Below are 23,635 nucleotides of genomic sequence, written 5' to 3'. Positions count from 1 at the left end.
CTATCACCTATCTACTTAATTACACCTTGCAACCACTTGGGATACCATGTTAATCGCATAGTGACATCATAGCAACCACCTAGCACCCCCTATCAGCACCTTAGACATCACCTAGGATACTATTGCAACCACCTAGCAACACCAAAGAAACCACATGGGGTACCACCAAGTAACCCCAATGCAACCACCTAAGATAGCTTAGATAGATTGTTAGATAGAACCATCTAAAAATGTTTTAGTAGCCAGTTTGTTCTTTTCTGTGCAAAGACCCTTCTCTGCTCCTCAGTACCCCACAATGACAAAGTGAAAAGTCTGAGAGTCAGTGAGTGCTGTAGTCATGGTGGACCTTCTGGAAGTTTCTCCCATCTGCACACAGGGCTTTTGTGGCTCGGGTTCTTGGTGACCTTCTCAACCATGGTCCCTAGACTACTTTGTTTGGTGGGGTTGTTCCAAACCTCTTTATTTAAGTATTATGAAAGCCAGTGTGCTCTTATGAACATTCAGTGCAACCAAACATTTTTGTAGCCTTTTTTGCAGCCTTCTCCAGATCTGTGCCTCCACACAACCCTGTCTCTGAGCTTTGCAGGCAGTTATTTCCTCCTCATTGCTTGGTTTTTGCTCAAAAATGCATTGTCGACTGTGAGACCTTATCTTATCTTAGGTGTCCTTTCAAATAATGTCCAATCAATTAAATTCACTACAGTTGGACTCCAATCATGGAGCAAAAACATCAGTGCTCAATTTTAATTGTCATAGCAAAGGATCTGAATATTTATGTAAATGTGAAATGTTTGTTTTTTCTTTTTAATAAATTAGCAAATAATTAAAAATAGATATTTTGTTACTTTCTCATTATGGGATACAAAGAGCAGAATGGTGGATAAGCAGATTATGAACCGCTCCAACTATCAAATCTTGAATAGAAGCGCTGAGGGGGTCGGGGTCTTGGGAGTTGTGGGACCCAGTGTAATATCTTTTCATGAGACACTAAAATCCCTGGCAGAATCACTAATGACACTTGCTGCTCAAGTGTTAATCTTTGTATAACTTTGTAAGTTTTTATGTACTGTTATGTATGTATTGTTAATTGTTTTTATCATTAAGACTAATGTCCATTAATCTTTTGTTCTCGCTTCCTTTTTTTCTCTCAATTGAACAGACAGTGTGAGGTTGGTGGGTGGTGGCAGTCGGTGTGCTGGGAGAGTGGAGGTTCTTCATAGAGGACAGTGGGGAACAGTGTGTGGGAATCAGTGGAATATGAGTGATGCTGCAGTGGTGTGTAGAGAGCTGGGCTGTGGAGAGGCTGTAGATGCACTGAGTGAAGCTTACTTTGGATCAGGATCAGGACCAATCTGGATGGATGATGTGGACTGTAGTGGATCAGAGTCTACACTGAAGAACTGTAGATCAAGATTGTGGGGTAAACATCACTGCAGTCAGACTCAAAATTCTGGAGTCATCTGTTCAGGCAAGAAGCACAATGTGTAGTAGATTTTAATTTAGAAAAATCTGAATGAGAACTTTTTTATACAGAAATATTGCCCTGACTTTCTATTGCTAATTTCCTGCTCATTCTCTTATATTTCAGGAGTCAGGTTGGTTGGTGGATCTCTGTGCTCTGGGAGAGTTGAGGTTCTTCACAATGAGACCTGGGTCACAGTGTGTGATGCTAACTTTGACCAGCAGGATGCAGAGGTTGTGTGTCGAGAGCTGGGCTGTGGGCTTCCTGTGGAGGTGCTGGGACCAGCTGCTTTTGGCAGAGGGGAGGGTCAGGTGTGGTCAGAGCAGCTTCAGTGTAGAGGCAACGAATCTCAGATTCACTTCTGTCCAACATCATCTTCACTCAAGCACAACTGCTCCCATGATAATGATGTGGGACTGGTGTGTGCTGGTAAGAATTGTGTTTTGTAATTCTTCCAGATGACTGTTTTAAATGTATTCAGTAGGCAAACGCAAGGTTCATGGAATCTCCAGCAGTCCCAGCCTCCATAAACATGTCCATGTCAATGTGCTCAAAACAATCTAAAAAGCAAAGTTAGCTTCTAGCTTCTTCCTCTCTGATTTGCTACATCTGATAAGCAGTCTATAAGATGAAATTAGCATAACACATTATGGTGGTCTTAGCTGTAGTGGGGGTGGGACTCAGCCCAGTGTGCACCAGGAAAGATCCAGTATGCTGTCCAAGAAGCAAATGCTGGATAGCAGAATGAGCAGGAAAATTAGTGTTTAGTCTAGCGTGAACTCCAGCTTGCTTGCTGTGCTTTTGTCTTCTAGTGCACCATTCATGATGCTCCCTCTTTTGGCCATTCGACCCTAGCAAGCACAATGTGTGGAGTTCATCTATGACTGTGGCTAATTTTTAGGTGGTAGCGATGGCAGGCCTGAGTGCCGGCTTTTGTGGTGATCATCTATGGATGATTATGAGTTCAGATTGAGCTGCAGCAGAAAATTGCTTCATTCTGTTGTCCCCAGAGTGACCCCTGCAATTTTCTATTTTCTCTTCTAAGCAGCTGTCTGACAATAATAATAATAATTGATGCCCACAAAGCAGGAGAATATGACAATAGTAAAGTATTTCCAGTTTGTTTCAGATTGTAATGTCATTTAGAAATGGCACTTAACAAGACTGGTGCAGGTTAAGTTAAGATCTGGGAGAGAGATGCTCACAGGAATGCTGCAAAAGCTAATCCAAATTGGTTTAACTGCAAAAGACCTTCAGGAACATTTAGTAGACTATGGAATGTTAGTGGACTGTTCTACTGTGAGGCTACTCCTGCAAGACCATGGTCTTCATGGAAAAATCATCAGAAGAAAACCTTTCCTGCATCTTCTCCACAAATTTCAGCATCATGGGCCCTTACAATACAACAGTCTGTTTACACATTTCTTTCTGCCTGCGTTTTTAAATAGCAATAGTTCTTGTGAATATATCTATGCCGATGGGCGTGGTGGTCTTGAAATGAGGTATTTCACTGACTGCACCACTGACTGAAAACAACCTAGGCAGACGTCAACAGTCAGACGTCATTGCTATCTCAACCTGTAGACGGATGTCCAGTTTTTTGCAATCCTCTGTATATGCATCTCCCCCCCTCTTACAGGCAGTGTGAGGTTGGTGGATGGTGGCAGTCGCTGTGCTGGAAGAGTGGAGGTTCTCCATAGAGGACAGTGGGGAACAGTGTGTGATGATTGGTGGGATATGAGAGATGCTGCAGTGGTGTGTAGAGAGCTGGGCTGTGGAGAGGCTGTAGATGCACTGAGTGAAGCTCACTTTGGATCAGGATCAGGACCAATCTGGATGGATGATGTGGACTGTAGTGGATCAGAGTCTACACTGAAGAACTGTAGATCAGCAGGATGGGGTAAAAATAACTGTAATCACTCAACAGATGCTGGAGTCATCTGCTCAGGTAAGTTCATTTAAACAGGGGTTATACGGTGTCCAGCACAGTTTAGTGATTTTTCTGCTAAACCCACCCTGATTTGACTCAACAATTACCAAGCTAAATTAGTGTGTTAGAACAGAGCAGTCACCAAACTGCTGCACACTGGAACTCTCAACCCACAATTTGTGAGTCTGTTATTCTGACCCACTTTCATGAATTTAATCTAACTTGAATGTACAACTTCTTTAGAAACCCAATACCAACAGATTTGTAAATATATGTATTTTTCCAATGTTTTATTATGAATGTTTTCCAAGATATTTAAGAACCATGCATTGTCTAATATATTTTCAAGATCATTATATTAAACATCATTAAGCCTTATTGTTAAATAATATCTCTTCTAGGAGTCAGGCTGGTTAATGGTTCTCTGTGCTCCGGAAGAGTAGAGGTTCTTTATGGAAAGACCTGGGTCACAGTGTTTGAAGCTGACTTTGACCAGCAGGATGCAGAGGTTGTGTGTCGACAGCTGGGCTGTGGGCTTCCTGTGGACGTGCTGGGAGCAGCTGCTTTTGGCAGAGGGGAGGGTCAGGTGTGGTCAGAGGAGCTTCAGTGTAGAGGCAACGAATCTCAGCTTCACTTCTGTCCAACATCATCTTCACTCAAACACAACTGCTCCCATGACAGTGATGTGGGACTGGTGTGTGCTGGTAGGAGTTACATTTTCATAATTAATCTTATTTTTGCTAATAGATATATTACGGGTATATGTGTAGTTTTTAGTTTTTTGAAATTCACTGTTCATAATTATAATTATATTGACATATCTCTCTGTTATTTATTTTTTTCTAAAGCAATTTCACTTTGTATCATTTTAAGGTTATTGAAAGGCTAATTTTTTATTATTATTATTTATCTCTCTCTCTGTCTTGCTTGCTATTGTACAGACAGTGTGAGATTGGCAGATGTTGGCAGTCGCTGTGCTGGGAGAGTAGAGGTTCTTCATAGAGGACAGTGGGGAACAGTGTGTGGTGATTACTGGAATTTGAGAGATGCTGCAGTGGTGTGTAGAGAGCTGGGCTGTGGAGAAGCTGTAGATGTACTGAGTGAAGCTCACTTTGGATCAGGATCAGGACCAATCTGGATGGATGATGTGGACTGTAGTGGATCAGAGTCTACACTGAAGAACTGTAGATCAGCAGGATGGGGAAAACATGACTGTGATCATTCTAAAGATGCTGGAGTCATCTGCTCAGGTAAATTGTACAATTTAAGGAAGATTTCACATTTTCTATTGATTAGGATTAAACTCAAATTGTCAATAACACGTGAATAGGCTCATATCATTAATCCACAATGAAGTCTTACATGTGGCTCTCAAAAAACACTCTTGCAAGTGTAAAACTTAGTGTGGCTGGTTCTGGTTCTTTTGACTTTGGCTGGTGGTGGTGGTTGTGACTGTTGTCATCAATAACTTATAAGGAGCATAAAATTACACTTATAACATAAACTTTTATTATACTAGACTCTTATTATATTGACTATGCTTGCTACAGTGGGTGGTATATTAGCATGGGAAGGGAGTCATCAAAGTATTGTTATTCTGGAAATGTACTTGTGGATGAATATAATGTAACAGTTTTGACTGGTCTGGCTGCAGGGACTCATTACATATCCTTAGATTTACCTTTTTTTTCTTGTGATAAATAATTTAGGAGTCAGGCTGGTTGGTGGTTCTTACTGCTCTGGGAGAGTGGAAGTGCTTCACAATAAGGCCTGGGGCACAGTGTGTGATGCTGGCTTTGACCAGCAGGATGCAGAGGTTGTTTGTCGAGAGCTGGGCTGTGGGCTTCCTGTGGAGGTGCTGGGAGCAGCTGCTTTTGGCAGAGGGGAGGGTCAGGTGTGGTCAGAGGAGCTTCAGTGTAGAGGCAACGAATCTCAGATTCACTTCTGTTCAACATCATCTTCACTCAAACACAACTGCTCCCATGACAGTGATGTGGGACTGGTGTGTGCTGGTAAGTTGTTGATTTGCTTGTTTTTACAATAAATATAAAATGTTCACACTTTATGAAATATTTAATAAAGTTGATTTCTCATTTAGTCTCATCATCTGCCCCCTTTCTCTTTCTTTTCTCTCTTTATTTTCTCTCTCTCTCTTTCTATCACACAGACAGTATGAGGTTGATGGATGGTGGAAGTCGCTGTGCTGGGAGAGTAGAAGTTCTTCACAGAGGACAGTGGGGAACTGTGTGTGGTGTCGGTTGGAATGAAATGGCGGCTTCAGTTGTGTGTAGAAAGCTGAACTGTGGAGAGGTACTTAGTTTTGGTGCAGCTACACCGGGATCTGGACCAATCTGGATGAGTAACGTGCAGTGCAGTGGATCAGAGTCTTCACTGAAGAACTGTGGATCACTGGGATGGGGTAAACATAGCTGTAGTCATAATAATATTAATAATATTAATAATATTACTTACAAAATATTACTGTGTACTTTGCTACCACCATCACTAATGTTCTCCTCATTACAAATAATTCCTGTAGAAATCACTGCAAACCGATGAGTAAATAAAAACTAACTAGCAACCTGTTAGACTGATCCTGCTCTTGTCAGATTTACATATCTGTCATATTCACTCCTTTAAAATAGTCCAATGTGTTTGTGTGTGTACTCTTTCTGTTATTGGAAACATTACCCTAAAGATAACTAAACATTAACAATTCAATATTAAACTTGATCCATATTCAGGGTAGAGTTTGACAGTGAGTGTGAGAGAGTTTTGTTAGCATGATTTTTTAAAAGTGGATTTCAGTATTACATTTCTTTTTCTTTTTAACAATATACCAGTTCACCTAAAAAAATAATATTGTAAAAATCATTTGTAATTTGATGCAAAACCATCACATATTTCAGATTTATTACATTTAAAGTTACATTTTTCAAGACTTTTCTTTTGTTGATACGGCCAACTCAAAATTAAAACTACCTCTGAAAGGAGAATTACATTATGAATGCAGCATTAATGGGTGTTAATCCATCACTGACAATATGCAACCCCTTATCAATTCAGAATATGCACTTTATTGAACACTGCATGTTAACCTACAAGTAGCTTAGGAAATGATGTATCTTCCTCTGAACATTGTATTACTTGTACTAGATCATTTCAGGAAATTAAAATAAAAAAATCATGAATTATTTTTGTTCAGAATATAATTAAAAAAGCTAAACAGTCATGTTTTATATTCCTTACATTTAAAGTGACACATTTTTTGTTTTATTATTAAATCCGAAGAAATATTATATTCTTACCAAGAAAAATAAATAAACAAATAAAAAGCTTAAATATATGTAATTATGTGTGTAATAAATCTAAAATATTACCTTTTAAATCAAATTGTGATAATGAATAAACTTTTTTATGATATAATAAGTTCCTGAGGTGCACAAATATATATTGTTGTATTTTAATGAGGTTACAATACACACAGGTCACAGAATGTCCAGACTTGTGGATGGTCCTCATCAGTGCTCTGGAAGAGTAGAGGTGTTTTATGGAGAGACCTGGGTCACAGTGTGTGATGCTGACTTTGACCAGCAGGATGCAGAGGTTGTGTGTCGAGAGCTGGGCTGTGGGCTTCCTGTGGAGGTGCTGGGAGCAGCTGCTTTTGGCAGAGGGGAGGGTCAGGTGTGGTCAGAGGAGCTTCAGTGTAGAGGCAACGAATATGACATTACTCTCTGTCCAACATCATCTTCACTCAATCACCACTGCTTTCATGACAGTGATGTGGGACTCATATGTGCTGGTAAGAACTACATGTTTTGTAGTTTTTATGTTTTGACTCCTTGTGTGCTGGTAAAGCATAACATCTCATATTACTTACTTACATCTCATTACATAAGACAGACAATTTCCTGGATAGGCAGTACAGGTAGACCTGGACCACACACAGCTTAATTCCTGGCCAGGGAATCTGTCTCAAATGTAATACCTGCATTCCTGTTTACCTGCTCTTTTAATAATCTGTGGTTTCAGGTCACACTCAGGCTCAACTGATGAACGGCTCAGACTCCTGTTCTGGTCGAGTGGAGCTCCAGTACGTCAGTGATTGGGGCACAGTGTGTGATGTAAGCTGGGATATGAGAGCTGCCAGTGTCCTCTGTGGTCAGCTAAAGTGTGGGAGTGCTGTGGCTTTGTTGGGATCAGACTGGTTTGGGGAGGGGAGTGGCCGGATCTGGGCTGATGAGTTTGATTGTCAGGGGAAAGAAACACACCTGTCAAAATGTCCCATTTCATCATGGAGTCGAACTGCATGCTCTCATAAACAGGATGTTGGAGTCGTCTGCAGTGGTGAGCTTTAAGAATCGTATTGGTAATGCTTTCTCTACTACTGGGACATGGGCAAGTGGTGCATGAATGATCTTTTTTTTATCATAAGAAAGGTTGAATTGGAAAATTGTTCTTTAGAAAATGCAAAAACAAATGACTGCAAGTACAATCCTGAATTTAAAGTATTTTTGTTGTATCTTCAGGTTCTTCTCTGGCATTTCATGAGGGGCGAGTGCAGTTGTCTGGAGGGATGGAGTGTGAGGGGGAGGTGGAGGTGTACTTCAGGCAGGACTGGAGGAGAGTTCTGCTGGACTCCTGGAGTGAGTCTGAGGCCTCTGTGGTCTGCAGACAGCTGGGCTGTGGCTCTGTACTCAACATCTCCAGCTCCTCTCCATCCAGTTCTGAACACAGCTACATGTGTGTGACGGGTTTCAACTGTTCTGGGAGTGAAGCTCATCTGGGGAACTGCAGCAGTGCACAAGCAGTGAACTGCAGCTCCAGAGAACAGCTGTACATCTCCTGCTCTGGTAAAAATATTGGAATCATTTAGAATAATTTAGTTGTTAATATAGCAGACAATATTACAACTATACAGAATAGAGTGACAGATTAGAGGAACAGTCAAAAGTAAGTGTGTTGATCAGGTTTTAACGGCACAGTTCACCTGTCCAAACAACCGTGTCTTTATACATATATAATATTTCATGTGTGTGTATCATCATAGAAATGAATAATATTTTGGGGATAATAATTTTATTATTATAAGAAGTCATGCTCAGTACATTTTCTCTGAATTGTAGCTCGTAGCTCCATCAGGCTGGTTGGTTCTGGAGGAGACTGTGCAGGAAGGCTGGAGGTTTTCCACAGCGGCTCATGGGGGACAGTGAGTGATGACTTGTGGGATATTAAGGATGCAGAGGTGGTCTGCAGACAGCTGCAGTGTGGAGTGGCCCTCAGTGCTCTGGTACCAGCCCGGTTTGGTGCTGGAACTGGACCCATATGGCTGAATGAGGTGGAGTGTGAGGGGAACGAGACGTCTCTGTGGAACTGCAGATATCAGCTGTGTGGAGAGGGAGAATGTGGACACAAGGACGATGTTGGAGTCGTGTGCTCAGGTAACATTTGATGACTGCTGCTATTTTTAATATGTTCAGTTGTTAAAGTGTGTGGTACTGCTTTTATGCCAATTGTCTTCTGGCTTGTCAATGCAATCTTTAGTAAACTGTAGACAGTTTTATTTGGAGAGCAACGGCTTTGTCTTTGCAACCCTGACATACACACCACTGTTGTTCAGTGATCTCCATGAACATTAACATTGGCCAACGTGAGATTGCCGTGACCTTTGTTGGTTAACCATAATAATGGTAATGATGGTCTTAGGTCTTAAGGGTGTTGAATAATAGTCTGACTGTGGATTGTTGGAGACCCTTTTTGACTTACCTTTTCCAGTCTGATGAGCATCAACACCTCATCTGAGGTCTTCATCAATCTTCTTTGTTCTTGCCATGTGTTGTAAAGATCTGACTTTAATTGATCCCTTTTCTTTATAAAAAACAGGGCACCCACTTAAACCTGATTGTCATCCCATTGATTAAAATCATCTGTCTCTGATTAAATCTTCTGTTAATCCTAGTGGATCACATACTTTAAAGTTTGGATATTATTAATTAAATATTGGATACAATTTTAATATATTATTGAATCATTTTGGATCATTTGTTTCAATAAATGAATGGCGGAGTCTAATATTTTGTTTGCTTCTTATCTACTTTTTAGGAAATCTTTTGGCATATCTTTATCAGCAATGAGTGCAACTTAGAGTAGCTGAATTCATTCATTAGTACGAGTGTCCACAAACATTTGGACATACAGGGTATATCAAGCCAGGTTGAGCTTAGGGTAAGGAGATGTAAAACAATTATGATACCTAAGTGGCTAGTTTTCAGATATCTTCCAAATAGTTCTAGATAGTTTAGATCGTTTCCAAATACCTGCAAGACTTAATTATTGAACACCTTTCTCCCACCAGAGTTTAAAGAGATCAGACTCACTGAGGGCTGTGAGGGGAATCTGGAGGTGTTCTACAATGGAACCTGGGGGAATGTGTGTGTGACAGGCATAGATGAAGAAGCAGCAAGTCTGATCTGTCGAGAGCTGAACTGTGGAAGAACTGGGAGTGAGAAGGCTACTAAAGCAAGAATGGAATCAGCTCCTAACTGGCTGGATGAAGTGAAATGTAGGAAACATGACTCCACTCTGTGGCAGTGTCCATCATCCCCCTGGGGACAGAACAAGTGTGATAATACTGATGAGGCGGCTCACATTACCTGCTCAGGTAGGGACTTTCTCTTTCTTGGAGATGGACAAACATATTTTCATTTTGAAAGCAGACATTAGGAGTATTGCAGGATTGAAGAATATTGAAGATTGAAAGCCTGATGTTGAGCTCAGTTTGATATTAATACAGTATTTTTATCATATTCACAGGAGAGAATAAACAGCACACACTGGAAAACCATGTGAAATTCTCCTTATTTCCATACCTGAACCAGCGCTCAAGTATGGAGGCATTCTGTTTACTGAACCATTAAAATATTAATCAGAAGTTAATAAACCCAGATAACTCACTCATTCTTAATTGTATTGACAAATCAATCTCATCTAAACTTCCCTTTTTATGAGTTGAAATGGTTGATGGTTGTGTGTGTGTGTGTGTGTGTGTGTGTGTGTGTGTGTGTGTGTGTGTGTGTGTGTGTGTGTGTGTGTTTAGATCACCTGCCTCTCAGGCTGAAGGGAGGAGAGGGAAGCTGTTCTGGGAGGCTGGAGGTGTATCATAATGCTGAGTGGGGGTCCGTCTGTGATGATCTGTGGGACATCAAAGATACTGAGGTGGTCTGCAAGCAGCTTGGCTGTGGTCCAGCACAGAGAGCTGGTGGGAGTGCTGCCTTTGGTGCTGATGAAGGGACTGTCTGGCTGAACAGAGTGAAGTGTAGAGGGGATGAGCTTCACCTGTGGGACTGTCCTCATTCCCTGAAGAGACACACTGACTGCTCCCACAGAGCTGAGGTCAGCTGTGCAGGTCAGAGGATTATTTGTTATGCTGGTGTTAACTTCTCTGTGTTATATTCATCAGTGTTCTCTGATTGGATACTTTTGGGAAAGACACCTATATTCTTTGCACTGAATTAATTCACTTTAAGCTTGTGAGACAAAGCTATTGCAGAACCGTGCAGTGACAGCACGCATGCTCCTGTACCTTCTGTCAGATGGCAGCAGTAAAAAAAGTCCATGTGAGGGATGAGTGGGGTCCTTTACAATGCTGATGGCCTTACGGGTGCAGCGTGTGGTGTGAATGTCTGTGACAGATGGGAGAGAAACCCCTATGATCTTCTCAGCTCTCCTCACTATCTTCTTAGTTCTTAACACCTCACCTTAGTTTAAACTCCTGTGATTTTACTCTTTATCTCAGTCCACATTCTTCCATCACTTCAGTGACTTTTCTAAATTGTTTTTGATTGTCCAGAAATGCTGCTGTAAGGTTTATTAACAATTTATTTCTCTTTTGCCTGAGCATTTAACTTTTACTCTTTTTACAGACATATTTGTGACCTCTACTATTGCATCTGAAACAACCACAACTGTCATCACTGGTACTCCTTTTATTCCTTTAAGTGATCTTTCTACATATCTCTAAATACACTGTGATTTTCCACTGAGTTTTTACTCTTTATGTATATTTCCAGCACATCTGACTGAGAAGCAGACAATCTCTCCTTCACAAATTCCATCCTCACATTATCCCTACGCCTATCCAGTGTCTCTCCTGGTTCTGGGAATGTTGCTCTCCCTGGCCTTAGTGCTTCTGGTTGTGCTGTTTAACCAGAACATAGTGCTCAGGAGAGGTAGGGAGATTCAGAGATCATCTACAATCCACTTTCTGTACATTCTCTAAACATCATCAGTCCTTCAGTCTGTCATCAGTCTTCTCTTCTACTGAACTGACTCCATGTTTCTCTCTGTCTCTCTCACAGTGCTCTCTAAGAGGAGGCAGAAGACACTGTCTGAGCCAGTCTATGAGGAGATTGACCATAAACATGTCAATAAAAGATATACTGAAAGGGGTAAATAATATGTGGAGTGTTCTACTGGAGGCTGTCCATAGTTGCTCACAATATGGGAAGTGGAGCTAATGTTAGCTGGCATGTAGAAATAATTGTGTTTAAATGGCTGTAAATAACTACATGCCTTAAAGCAGCTGTAGGATTTTACTTTATCTTACATCATTTTGATGCTCCACTGACTGTAATATGGAGAATAGCATCTCTGTCATTGCCTCTCCAGACCAATTCTTCATAATGCTGCTTAAAAATTCCTTTAATAAAATAGTTAATTACAGGAGTGTAGTAGAGTGTAGTAATCTGGAGAGAATCTGGACATGTTCTTTACTGTTTACTGAGTTTTGGATTTCTGTCTCTTATTTCAGTTTCATCCACCATTATAGATTAAGACTAGACTAGAATTTAATATTGGTTTCATCTGTTCAAAGAATCGTGTTTTTGATTCTTTTTTTGTCACAGACCTTTTTTTCTAGTCCAATCTGACCTTCCTTTTTTAAGTGTTACCAGTGAATCTTGCCTCTGCCGTCAAATAACGAGGGAAAAGGTCATACCTGGCCATGATACTGCTTATCTGTCAGTTCCTTAGTTACATTTGAGACTGTGTAAATGGAAAGTCTATGAGAAAAAATGGCTGTAATTGCTACACGGATGATGTAGTATTTTTGTTAAATACCTTAAAGATGTTTTTCATGAGTTTGAGTGTTTTAACTGGCTTTTCGTTGACTGACCTTTATTGAAAACAGTTTCTGTACAGCCTGGTATAATAGAAACTGAAACCAAGACACCGTGTCATTATGGGAAATGTAGTTTTTGTAGTGGATTTTCAGTTCATCTTGTGATGTGTAGTTTAGGTCATTAGTCAAAGTGGAATTGTGTTTCCTGTGCGACTTGTCTGGAATTCTGAAGGTTTTCCACGACTGTTCTGCTCTAATGTAACAGGAAACATCCTCTCTGAAGAGCAGAATTCAGGATATGAAAATGTGGAAGAGCAGCTCCTCTCAAGTAAGTCAGCAAAACATGTGTTTTATTACTTCTGTGTATTTTTACAGGAGGCTTACCCTAAACATGGATCACATTCCTCAGTAGCTTGTGTTGATTTATCTTCTGTAAGAACATTTTTATGAAAGGATCTTAGATGTGCGTTCATGATTTGAATCACAGCTGCTACTGTTGTCAGGCATCTGAGATTATTCACAAAAGCCTCTTTTCGAATCAACATTTATTTGAGAAAGAGAAAATGGAGAAGCTCATTCTCTTCATTCTCTTCTAGCAAAGACAGTGGATGAAGAAAAGCCTGAAATTTATAATGAGAGCACCACCAGTGGACTGAGAAGTAAGGGACTTTATAAACTGATCATTTACATTTTACACATTTAACTGACACTCTTCTCCAGAGTGACTTACAAGTTACAGGTACAAGTACCCAGTTTGTGGTATAATGAATATCTAAATTGGAGTTGGTAATTAGTAAAAATCAAGTCTCTTGTCACTGAGGCTACCTTTCATTTCTACATTTTGACAGAAAACAAAGTGGAGATCTACGACGATGTGACTCCTGCTGGAGAGAGCCCACACAGTACACCAGGTCTGACTCTTTTAAAATGGAAAATTCATTGTGAAAAACCATCCATTCAATACTGAAATCATATTTGTTGCTCACTGTCATCAAAACATTTGTCTACATATGTCGGTGCAGTGTGCCCTCCTGAGGGCTATGATGATGTCCTCACTCCTAGGAAGGAGTTAGCAGGTGTAGCAGGTGATGGAGGTGAGCATACAATTGTTTTATTGAGGTGGAGAGAGATAAAACAAAATTTTTCTTTGCTCACCTTATTGCAGAGTGTTGTTAGTAAAATATGGATTTGCATCACTGTAACTCATGATATACATGGATGATTACAGAGTAATGATGATGATGATGATGGACATAATGCCATTCATGTGTTTAAAAGGATTAGAATTTATTAAAGAAAAGAAAAGGCAATGATTAGAAACTGAGGCTTCCAGCATTAAATTACATCTTAATTGGTGAAATTACTGTCAATTGATGGAAAGCCATGAGGGTGGATGGGGTGGCACTGGCTACACGATTATCCACTTTTTCAACTTTTTAGATTAGATTAGATCCTTTCAGTCTTCTGGGGAAAGGTGATTCTGAACATAACATATCACATTCTTGTTCATGTGAATTTATTTACAATAATCTCGATATTAGTGTATAGAGGGCATGTTGCATAATAGTCTGGTAACATTATATAGCCTTATCTCACTGTTTTTCACTACTTTACTACTGCAGCAGCCATGGTCTAAAACCTGGTCTTTTGCAATTTTGTCACAATAGAATTTTTCCAGCTAATAAACCTTAGCTAGACAAGGAAAAGAGATCTCCACCAACTCTTTCTTGTGAAGTACCCAGTTTGTGGTATAATGAATATCTAAATTGGAGTTGGTAAATAGTAAAAATCAAGTCTCTTGTCACTGAGGCTACCTTTCATTTTTACATTTTGACAGAAAACAAAGTGGAGATCTACGACGATGTGACTCCTGCTGGAGAGAGCCCACACAGTACACCAGGTCTGACTCTTTTAAAATGGAAAATTCATTGTGAAAAACCATCCATTCAATACTGAAATCATATTTGTTGCTCACTGTCATCAAAACATTTGTCTACATATGTCGGTGCAGTGTGCCCTCCTGAGGGCTATGATGATGTCCTCACTCCTAGGAAGGAGTTAGCAGGTGTAGCAGGTGATGGAGGTGAGCATACAATTGTTTTATTGAGGTGGAGAGAGATAAAACAAAATTTTTCTTTGCTCACCTTATTGCAGAGTGTTGTTAGTAAAATATGGATTTGCATCACTGTAACTCATGATATACATGGATGATTACAGAGTAATGATGATGATGATGATGATGGAAATAATGTCATTCATGTGTTTAAAAGGATAAAACTTATTAAATAAAAGAAAAGGCAATGATTAGAAACTGAGGCTTCCAGCATTAAATTACATATTTAAAACATAAAGATTTTTATCTGTTTCTTTTCTGTTATTTCCAGACTATGATGATGTGGAAGAGGTGGTGGAGGTGCCTGAGAAGGAGAGATAGACCATCGCCAGAGTCCAACCAGTTTGTCTGCTCAGGAAATTGTTGTGCCATTTGAAACTAAACCAAAAGTTAAATACTTTTTTACTTTTTTGTAACCATACTTTTGACATTTACTGTAAATGTGTTTTTTTCATTATTTTGAAAATAAACAATAAATATAAGGTAGAAAATGCTTAAACTTCATACATTAGCTTAGATTTTATGGTTTGATAATTTCATTGATTTCATGGTTTGTATACTTGAAAAAAGGCAAATCACTGCAAGTGTACATTTAACATAATCTGCATTTCAGCCAAAGATATTTAAATCAAACTAACAATAAATGTATCAATTTCCTTTCCACCAATTTCCTACTGATATTAAATCACTAATCAGAGTTACATTTATTTTTTTCTGAAGACAATCACTCAAATGCTGTTTATTAATCAGAAATAAATGCATAAGTTCAAACTATTTGCTATAGAGTGTTTGCCTATGATGGGGTTGAAGTATGTATTAACTGGCTTATATGAAATGTTATAGATCGCAGTACTTTCAACAATATATAGCAAGTCTGATAATAAAGTGTGAATTTTGACACCAGTTAAAGATGATGTGTTTCACTTCTTTTTGTCTGCACTCTGTTTTCTCTGTGTTCTCTGCAGAGTTTCAGATTATATCCATCCATTAAGATGAAGATATGAGGGGAATCCTTTGTCTAAATTTACTAGTAATCACACACTGCAGTAGACTTACTGCGGCCAAATGGATGAATGACAAGTGTTCTGCCTTTCTTGGGGCTCAGTGAAGGCTATTCATGTTGCACGGGTTGTGGAATGTCTGCTTAGGTGCAGCATCTAGATAGACATCATCCCACCACAGTTTGAGGTGACAGATGTTATATATATATATATATATATATATATATATATATATATATATATATAAAGTATATACATTTCTGCACCATTTACTTGTGACTTATCATAGGAAGAATAGCATCTATATTGTTGCTACTTCAGGCTCAGAACACTAACTGCACTGCAGATCTCAGTATAGTTTCTAACCCCCTCCTTAGGAGAAGTGGAGAAGGAAAAGTGGAGCTCAACATCAGAGCTTAACTGTGAGCAGTTTTGGACGCAGCTGAGAAAAGCGTGAGATTTCTCTCTGCTCTGATAGACTGCTGATATATCTCTGTGATGTAGAATAGAGCTTTATAAAAAAGGAGGAGATCTTACACTTGTCTTTTATGAATCTTATTCAGCTGAGACTGAGGTGAGAGCAGTTTGGCCCAAAAGAGGTTAAGCCACCTATGAAACATTATTCTGATCCATTATTGTGGTCCTTTTCCCTTGTCCTTTTTCTTTGTTTTAATAAAGCTTTGGTCCATGCTGCCTGAACCTTGGTTGGTCCCTTGGATATTTTGTTGGTTCCTTTGATTTTTCTCCTTTTCCTCCATTTCAGGGTTAATTTAATGTTGCTAATTACAGCTATTGTTACTTTTGTTATGTCTATTGTTATTATGGATGCTCTCTTGGTTAATTTTGGAGGGTATTTCCATTTCCAAGTTGTAAAAAAAAAAAAAAAAGGGTCATCATATCACTCTATTATGTCTTTACTGAGACATTTGATGGCAATCAGTAATTCATAATTTAATGAACAAAACTAAACATATTCCAATCCACTACAGTGCTGTTGTTGACACTCTCTCTTTGCCCAATGACCAACAGGGATACATCTTGCCCTCTGTTTCAATTAAACATTTTGGTCTAAGGAATTACTTCACCTTTTCCAACTGGTGCCTTGAATTTGATCCTGTCTTTTCAAAATTGCAATACTCTTTGCTGTCTGTAGATTAAAAAAAAAAAAACGTTTTTACTTAATTGTTTCCCGATATCAATGAATCTCTGCAGCTTTGGCATTTATTTTTAACTTGCATTGCAATAACTCCAGCAGTTGGTCTGATCATCTTAAAATTGTGATCACATGTATACACTATATCAGGGGTGTCAAACTCATTTTCACAGAGGGCCACATCAGCATAATGGTTGCCCTCAAAGGGCCAGATGTAACTGTAAGACAGTATAAATGTAACTAAATGTAACCAAATGTAATGTAGAATAAATGTAAGTACTTCTTAATGTTAAATAACTCAAAATTTATTACTTAGTCAACTTATAAATATTTGCATAGGTGTAAAAATATGTTTGCTTGTTGCTCTGTTAACATTACATAAATCCTGTTCATTTGTCAGGTTAAGAAACTCATATTACTCCATCAATCAACGATCAAACTATCCAAGAGAATTAAGAAAAATAGCCTCATCAAATGACACGGCGGGCCACATTTGGCCCGCGGGCCTTGAGTTTGACACATGTGCACTATATACTTAGATGACGTTTGTAAACTTTGGTCCAGATTGGCTTTAAGAGGGCACTAAAACATTCAAACACTTAAGTTAAATTAAATTGGATTAACTGAATAACTTTGCATTTACATGATCTGTCAGAAATGTAACTCTTTATCTGATATTTTGACTTATTTTTTCCAAAGAATACAGCTTGTTATACAAAGGTCAAAAGGTCAAGATGAACAGAAATTCGGTGAACATCTTGGAGGAAGGCTCCTGATCAATAATCCCATCATATGGACACATTTGGACAAGTTCTAACTCACTTTCACTTGTCTTCTGTATTTCGAAAAGGCCCTGTATGGGAGTTTCAGACCTCATTAACATGTATATTGAAGGGTTAAACTTTGAGATCCAAACACACAATAAATTATGTAGAAAAATATACTAAGTTATGTATTTCTGACATCTATTTTGACAATCATTAGAATATTTTACAAACCTCAATAGATCAGTACATATGAAATAAAGCACAGGTCATGTTTAAAGACCACTGCCCAATAATTATGACAGGCCTTCGAAAAAACTCACTCATCATTCACTCATCAATTGAATAAGCTCAGCCCTTTCGGCCTGATGGTGGCGCTATAGCAAGTGGTTTTTTGAACCATATTGTAGAAAAAATAAAATTTCACGGCCTACAAAAACGCCTCAAAAACTTTATAGCTCTGCCGGTCTCTTTTCTCAAAAAAACAGTGAATATTGAACGCTAAACTTTAATAATTATCAAATAAATGTTGGAATTTTAACAATGTATTTTTAGCAGGTGGAAATTAAAAGTAGGAGTGGAGCTTGGATCATATAGATGATGCATACAAAGCTGTCACTGAAATATCTGACAGATAGTTAGGAAACTTTAAAGGTGTGCATTCTTGGGGGCCTTGAGTAATATTCATAATTGTGCCACTGCAACACTAGGAGGTGCTATAATCTTCACATATCTGTTTCTCAGCAATCAGTTATCCTATCAAGATAAAACTGTGATGATGACTTGATATTTAATAAATATGGTCACCTCTAACCAGTCAGCTTTCAGCAGTTATTTCATATGTATAGACTTGTTTAATCACCATGATATTTAATATGTGTGTTCAGGTATGGACTGTATCAGTTACGCGTAAAGAGACTTAAAACGGCCACGCTCTAACTTCAAATTCTTTCACAGACTGTTATAACTTTATGGGCATGTTCCCCAGGGGGCTCCTACAACATTTACTGTACATTTACAAAAGTGAAGCACTGCTAGGCCTACTTGTCAGATTCAGCTTGGACCTCACATATCACTGACTGAGGCCATATTTTATTGTATATGTATTTTAAAGAAACAGTAATAAAAACAGTAATACTTTATATTTACTTTAACTGTAAGTGAATCCTAACTAAGAGTTAAGTGTGTGTGTGTGTGTGTGTGTTGGGAGGGGCTTTATCAGTGTATGGATCAGCTCTCTGCAGGAGCAGCATTAAAGCTGGAGTGTTTCCTCTCTCTGAAGTCAGTCTCCTGTATGTTGGAGGGTTTCACTGCTGCCAGCATCTGTCTCTGTCTCTCTCTCTCTCTCTCTCTCTCTCTCTCTCTCTCTCTCACTCACACACACACACACACACACACACACACACACACACACACTCTTCTAGAGAGGGAGGTGGAGTTGTGTTGATCAGCGCTGACACATTCACATATCATCCTTCGAAACTTGTGCTCAACATTTTATATAGATACAAACATTGTATGAAGCTCTGACTTGACTATTTATTCTCTCTCTGGGAAAAAGACCCCAATCAGTGCATTAGGCCTCACTGAGCTGATGAACTCAGCTGTTTAAAACTCAAGCATGCACTGTCTGATTTGGGCCATCAGGTAATAGACTTGACATATCATGTTCATAAAAACACAAAATGCTAGATTTGGGTTCAGTCAGCCTCTAGTAGGTGTTAAAAGAATAAAAGAATAAGTACTTCAATTGTTGATCAGTGTTCATTAAAACTGGAATTTTTATGACATTTGTACATGTGATAGTGTCCTGCAGCCAGTAGCTCCCCTACTTGCCAGGGTTAAGCTACTATGTAGAATTAATATTTTTTGTTAATAAAAATGAACTGTTAATGAAGAGGTAAAGCAGTATTATATTATATGGTACTAAATGATGTGTATCTGTGAGCTGGCCTGATAAAATCAGATAAACTGAATAAATGACAAGTAGATAGAAAAAGGAACTATATTAATAAAAAATATTAATAAAAACAAATTTACAGAAGAAAAAAAATAGTTTTTTTATTTCATTTTGGAGCATTTAGATTGGTTCACTCGTCAAATTTGAATACCATGTTCACTACCAGTTTTGTTAAAAACTTAAAAATACTGGAAAACTAGAAACACAAGGTTTTGAGTGACAGTGACAAATTAAGGAATAATCTGTATTGTCTTGATAATCAGTGTTTTTAATTATCACCACTGATAGCAAAAACTCCCAAATCTCACCTGAACCTTTTAAAGGAATAGTTTGGGAGAGGAAATTAAGAACGTTCATGATTTATAACTCTGCTCAGATGCAGTCATTTGGTCAAGTTTGGTAATTGGTTTGGTAACTGATTTTTTCCATTATAGTGTGATGAACCATGGAAATGATCATTCCAATCCAAAGCATGAAAAAGAGACATGCTAGTCTTAGATATATACTGTCACTCTGTAGCATGCCAAAAAAAATCAACCCATTCATCACAGCTCGCTACCATGAGTACCTTAAGTACGTACAGCTCGCAAAGGTTCCTACAGTTCAGTCCGTTCCTCAGGTTCAATGAGTCAGCTAGGTTCAACGGGTACACAAGATTCAATAAGCTCATAAGGTTCACTTCTAGTCACTGAGTCCGTCAATGAGCCCAATAGATTCAATTCCCGGCAACTAGCAGCTAGCGCTAGCCCTCCTTAAATATACCAGCCACAGGTGGAACGTATTAATTAAATTGTGAGGACACACATGACGATAACACAAAGTGTCAACATAAAAGTCTGTGTCAACATAAGAGTCCCTTGAAACTTGACTTGACCGTGACTGTGAACTTAAAAGTCCTCATGAGAGCCAGAGCTCATGGCTAGAGACCACCCCGGGGGCGGGCGCGCCGACGCGGCCGTGACAGTGACAGTTTACGCCCGTAAAGACCCCACCTCTGTGCGGGGCCAATACCCTGATTGGCCGGCACCCAGGAGCGCACCACGGGACCATACCCCTCCCCGGCCCTGAAGCCCCCACGCCTCCGGGAATCCAGCACCTGCCTGACCATGTTAATGGGGGTCTCCTCGCCTCCGCAGGCTCCGGCAGCGTGTCCCCCGGTATGACTTACTTATAATACATTTAATGTTGTTAAAAAATGTACTTTTTATGCAGTAATTATTTCAGGTTATGTTTCTTATACTGACTTGTATTTAGAAGTATGTAAGCTTAGAGGTATTTTTGATACACTAGCTAAGGTTATTTTTCTGAGTAAACAGTGAAGCACTTTTGTAAGTCGCTCTGGGTAAGAGCTCAAACACTTAAAATCATTAAAATCTCTATTATTATGATATTATAAAGTCTACAGATAAAGAATCCATAGTGTTTGATTCAGTTCTCTGACCTGAATAACTTTGCAACTACATGTTCTGTCAGAAATGTAACTCCTTCTCTGGAATTTTGACTAATTCATTCAAAGACTACAGCTTATTGTACAAAGGTCAAAAGGTCAAGCTGAACAAAACTCGGTTAATGTCTTGGAGGAAGACTCCAGATGAATGCCTTTAACATATGGACACCTTTTGACAAATTCTAACTCACTTTCACTTGTCTCCTGTATTCCAAAGATGCCCATTGACAGACTAGTACCCTAGGGGGCTCCTCCTTACATTACATTTACAAAAGTGAAGCACTGCTAGGCCTACTTGTGAGATTCAGCTTGGAAACCACATATCACTGACTGAGGCCATATTTCACCTTTTCAACTAGAATTTGATCCTATTGACTCTTTTACTCAACACGGTCTCCGACTATTAATTAGTTATTGCAACTATGGTATTTTTATCTCAAAATTATAATCACATGTATATATTGAGACTAAGAGTTGCTAGCTGTGGCTCTAAAAGGTGCACTAAAGCACTCAGAAACACTTTTCCACCACAATGATATTCTGAAGTCTACAGAAAACAAATCTGATCTGAATTACTTTGAAAATACATGTTGTCAGAAATTCCCCGTCTGGTATTTTGACATTCATTCAAAGTCTAGGGCTTACTATACAAAGGTCAAAAGGTCAATCTGAATAAAAGTTGTTGATCACCTTGGATGACGGTTCCTGATCAATAATCATAATCACATGCACACCTTTTGACAAGTTTAACTTACTTTTACTTCTCTCCTGTATTCCAATGAGTCCTATTAGGGGTGTATTGGGCCTCATTTTGGCATGTATATCACAGGATTTAACTTTTCACACCCAAACAACACTGCAAATACAATCACATCAGAAACTTAACTATGAGTTATGTGTTTCTGACATCTCTGTTGACAATCAATAGACAGTTCTACCACCCTCAGTAGATCAACACACATGAAAGGCCGTTGGATAAACTCTTAAAAAAGACTTAATTGCATTTATCATCCTCTCTCAAATGAGTGAGCGCTGCCCTTTCGGCCTGACGGTGCCTCTATAGAAAAGTGTTAAGCATTTTAATCCACATCTATTTATAGAGATACATTTTTATACATTTTGTACACCCTACAAAAAAAGCCTCAAAAACCATACAGCTCCGCCTGTTTCATTTCACACTCAAATTTGAATCCAAACTTGTCCTAGGATTTCTGACCAATCTTCACTTTTCTGGTGTCAAATGAATCAGAAGTCTATCATTTTTTTAATAATCTCCAAAATATGTTGGGAATTCAACAATGCATTAATACCAGATGCTAATTACAAATAGGGGCGGAGCTTGGATCATATAAATCGTGCATACAAAGCTTTTTTGACTGATTGTAACAAAACTTCAAACATGTGTTCACTTTAGGACTCCTGGGTAATATATATACATTGCTGCCACTGCAATATAGGGGGCGCTATAACTTTCACATATCTGTTTCTCAAAAACCGCTTGACCTATCAAGATGAAACTTGAATAAGCTGCATCGTTGCCTGTACTTGTTTGTGAATTTGTAATGAAGACTTGATGAATTAAACTATATGGTCACCTCTGACCTGTCAGCTTTCTGCAGATATTTCATATGAATAGACTTGTTCAATCACAATAATATTTAACATGTATGTTCAGGTATGGACTCTCTACACAGGTTGAACTTAAAGAGACATAAAGAGGCCACTGGGAGCATCATTTATGTTCTAACAAATTCTTTCACAGGCTGTTATAACTTCATGGGAATGTAACATGGAGAGTTCCTACAGAATTTCCATTACATTTACAAAAGTGAAGCACTGCTAGGCCTACTTCTGTTTGGGCTCCACATATTACTGACTGAGACCAAATTTGATCTTATATCCATTTTAAAGAAGTAGGAATTAAAACAGTCTGTTTAATTTTGAGGGTTAAAAAGAAGTTGGTAAACCGATTTTGTAGAAATAAATAAATAAATACATTTCTATAAAAAAGTCCCACAAATGTCAGAAGTAGACATCAAGGGAAAACATGTAGGATTTGAACTGTTTTTATTTTTAAACCACAACAATACAAAAGTATTAGTCCAAAATATCCAGTAATACTTTACATTTAATATAACTACAATTGAATCCTATCCAACAGTTTGTGTGTGTGAGTGTGTGTGTGTGTGTGTGTGTGTGTGTGTGTTGGGAGGGGCTTTATCAGTGTATGGATCAGCTCTCTGCAGGTGCAGCATTAAAGCTGGAGTGTTTCCTCCCTCTGAAGTCAGTCTCCTGTATGTTAGTGGGTTTCCTACCACACTGCTGCCAGCGTCTCTCCTCACAGACACACACACACACACACACACACACACACACACACACACACATACACACTCCTCTAGAGAGGGAGGTGGAGTTGTGTTGATCAGCGCTGACACTCTTTTGATAAATATGGAGAAAGAAAAAAATGCCTCCTCTGATTTGTCACTGGAAATGTTTGATGGTTTCCTCTCCTCTTTCTAATAAGGTCATAGTGAGTGTGATTGGCGGCTGTGGGGTCTCTCTCTCTCTCTCTCTCTCTCTCTCTCTCTCTCAGTGTCTTCAGTCTCTCTGGGGGAGTGGAGGTGAAGCTTGTTCTGCTGCTGAGTTGAACGGAGTTTGTGCAGGTCAGAGGGAGATGGACAGCT

At 38.9% G+C, this 23,635-nt stretch overlaps 1 protein-coding gene across 1 annotated transcript in view; it reads left to right on the top strand.

Annotated features, from left to right (window-relative positions):
• The window catches only part of LOC140549724 (uncharacterized), a 178,880-nt gene that overhangs the window by 3,115 nt on the left and 152,130 nt on the right, over positions 1-23,635 (top strand). Inside the window, 19 exon segments of the mRNA XM_072673469.1 lie at positions 1,164-1,468; positions 1,589-1,891; positions 3,102-3,679; positions 3,766-4,096; positions 4,334-4,642; positions 5,102-5,408; positions 6,887-7,194; positions 7,425-7,739; positions 7,922-8,245; positions 8,363-8,384; positions 8,526-8,833; positions 9,748-10,053; positions 10,206-10,277; positions 10,489-10,797; positions 11,315-11,368; positions 11,456-11,620; positions 11,750-11,839; positions 12,776-12,838; positions 13,359-13,421. Coding sequence (XP_072529570.1) covers positions 1,164-1,468; positions 1,589-1,891; positions 3,102-3,679; positions 3,766-4,096; positions 4,334-4,642; positions 5,102-5,408; positions 6,887-7,194; positions 7,425-7,739; positions 7,922-8,245; positions 8,363-8,384; positions 8,526-8,833; positions 9,748-10,053; positions 10,206-10,277; positions 10,489-10,797; positions 11,315-11,368; positions 11,456-11,620; positions 11,750-11,839; positions 12,776-12,838; positions 13,359-13,421 — 4,532 coding nt within the window.

Source organism: Salminus brasiliensis, chromosome 2, assembly GCF_030463535.1.
Source record: "Salminus brasiliensis chromosome 2, fSalBra1.hap2, whole genome shotgun sequence".
Classification (NCBI taxonomy): domain Eukaryota; kingdom Metazoa; phylum Chordata; class Actinopteri; order Characiformes; family Bryconidae; genus Salminus; species Salminus brasiliensis.
The sequence above is the reverse complement of the archived record's forward strand: the minus strand, read 5'-3'. Positions and strand labels throughout refer to the sequence as shown.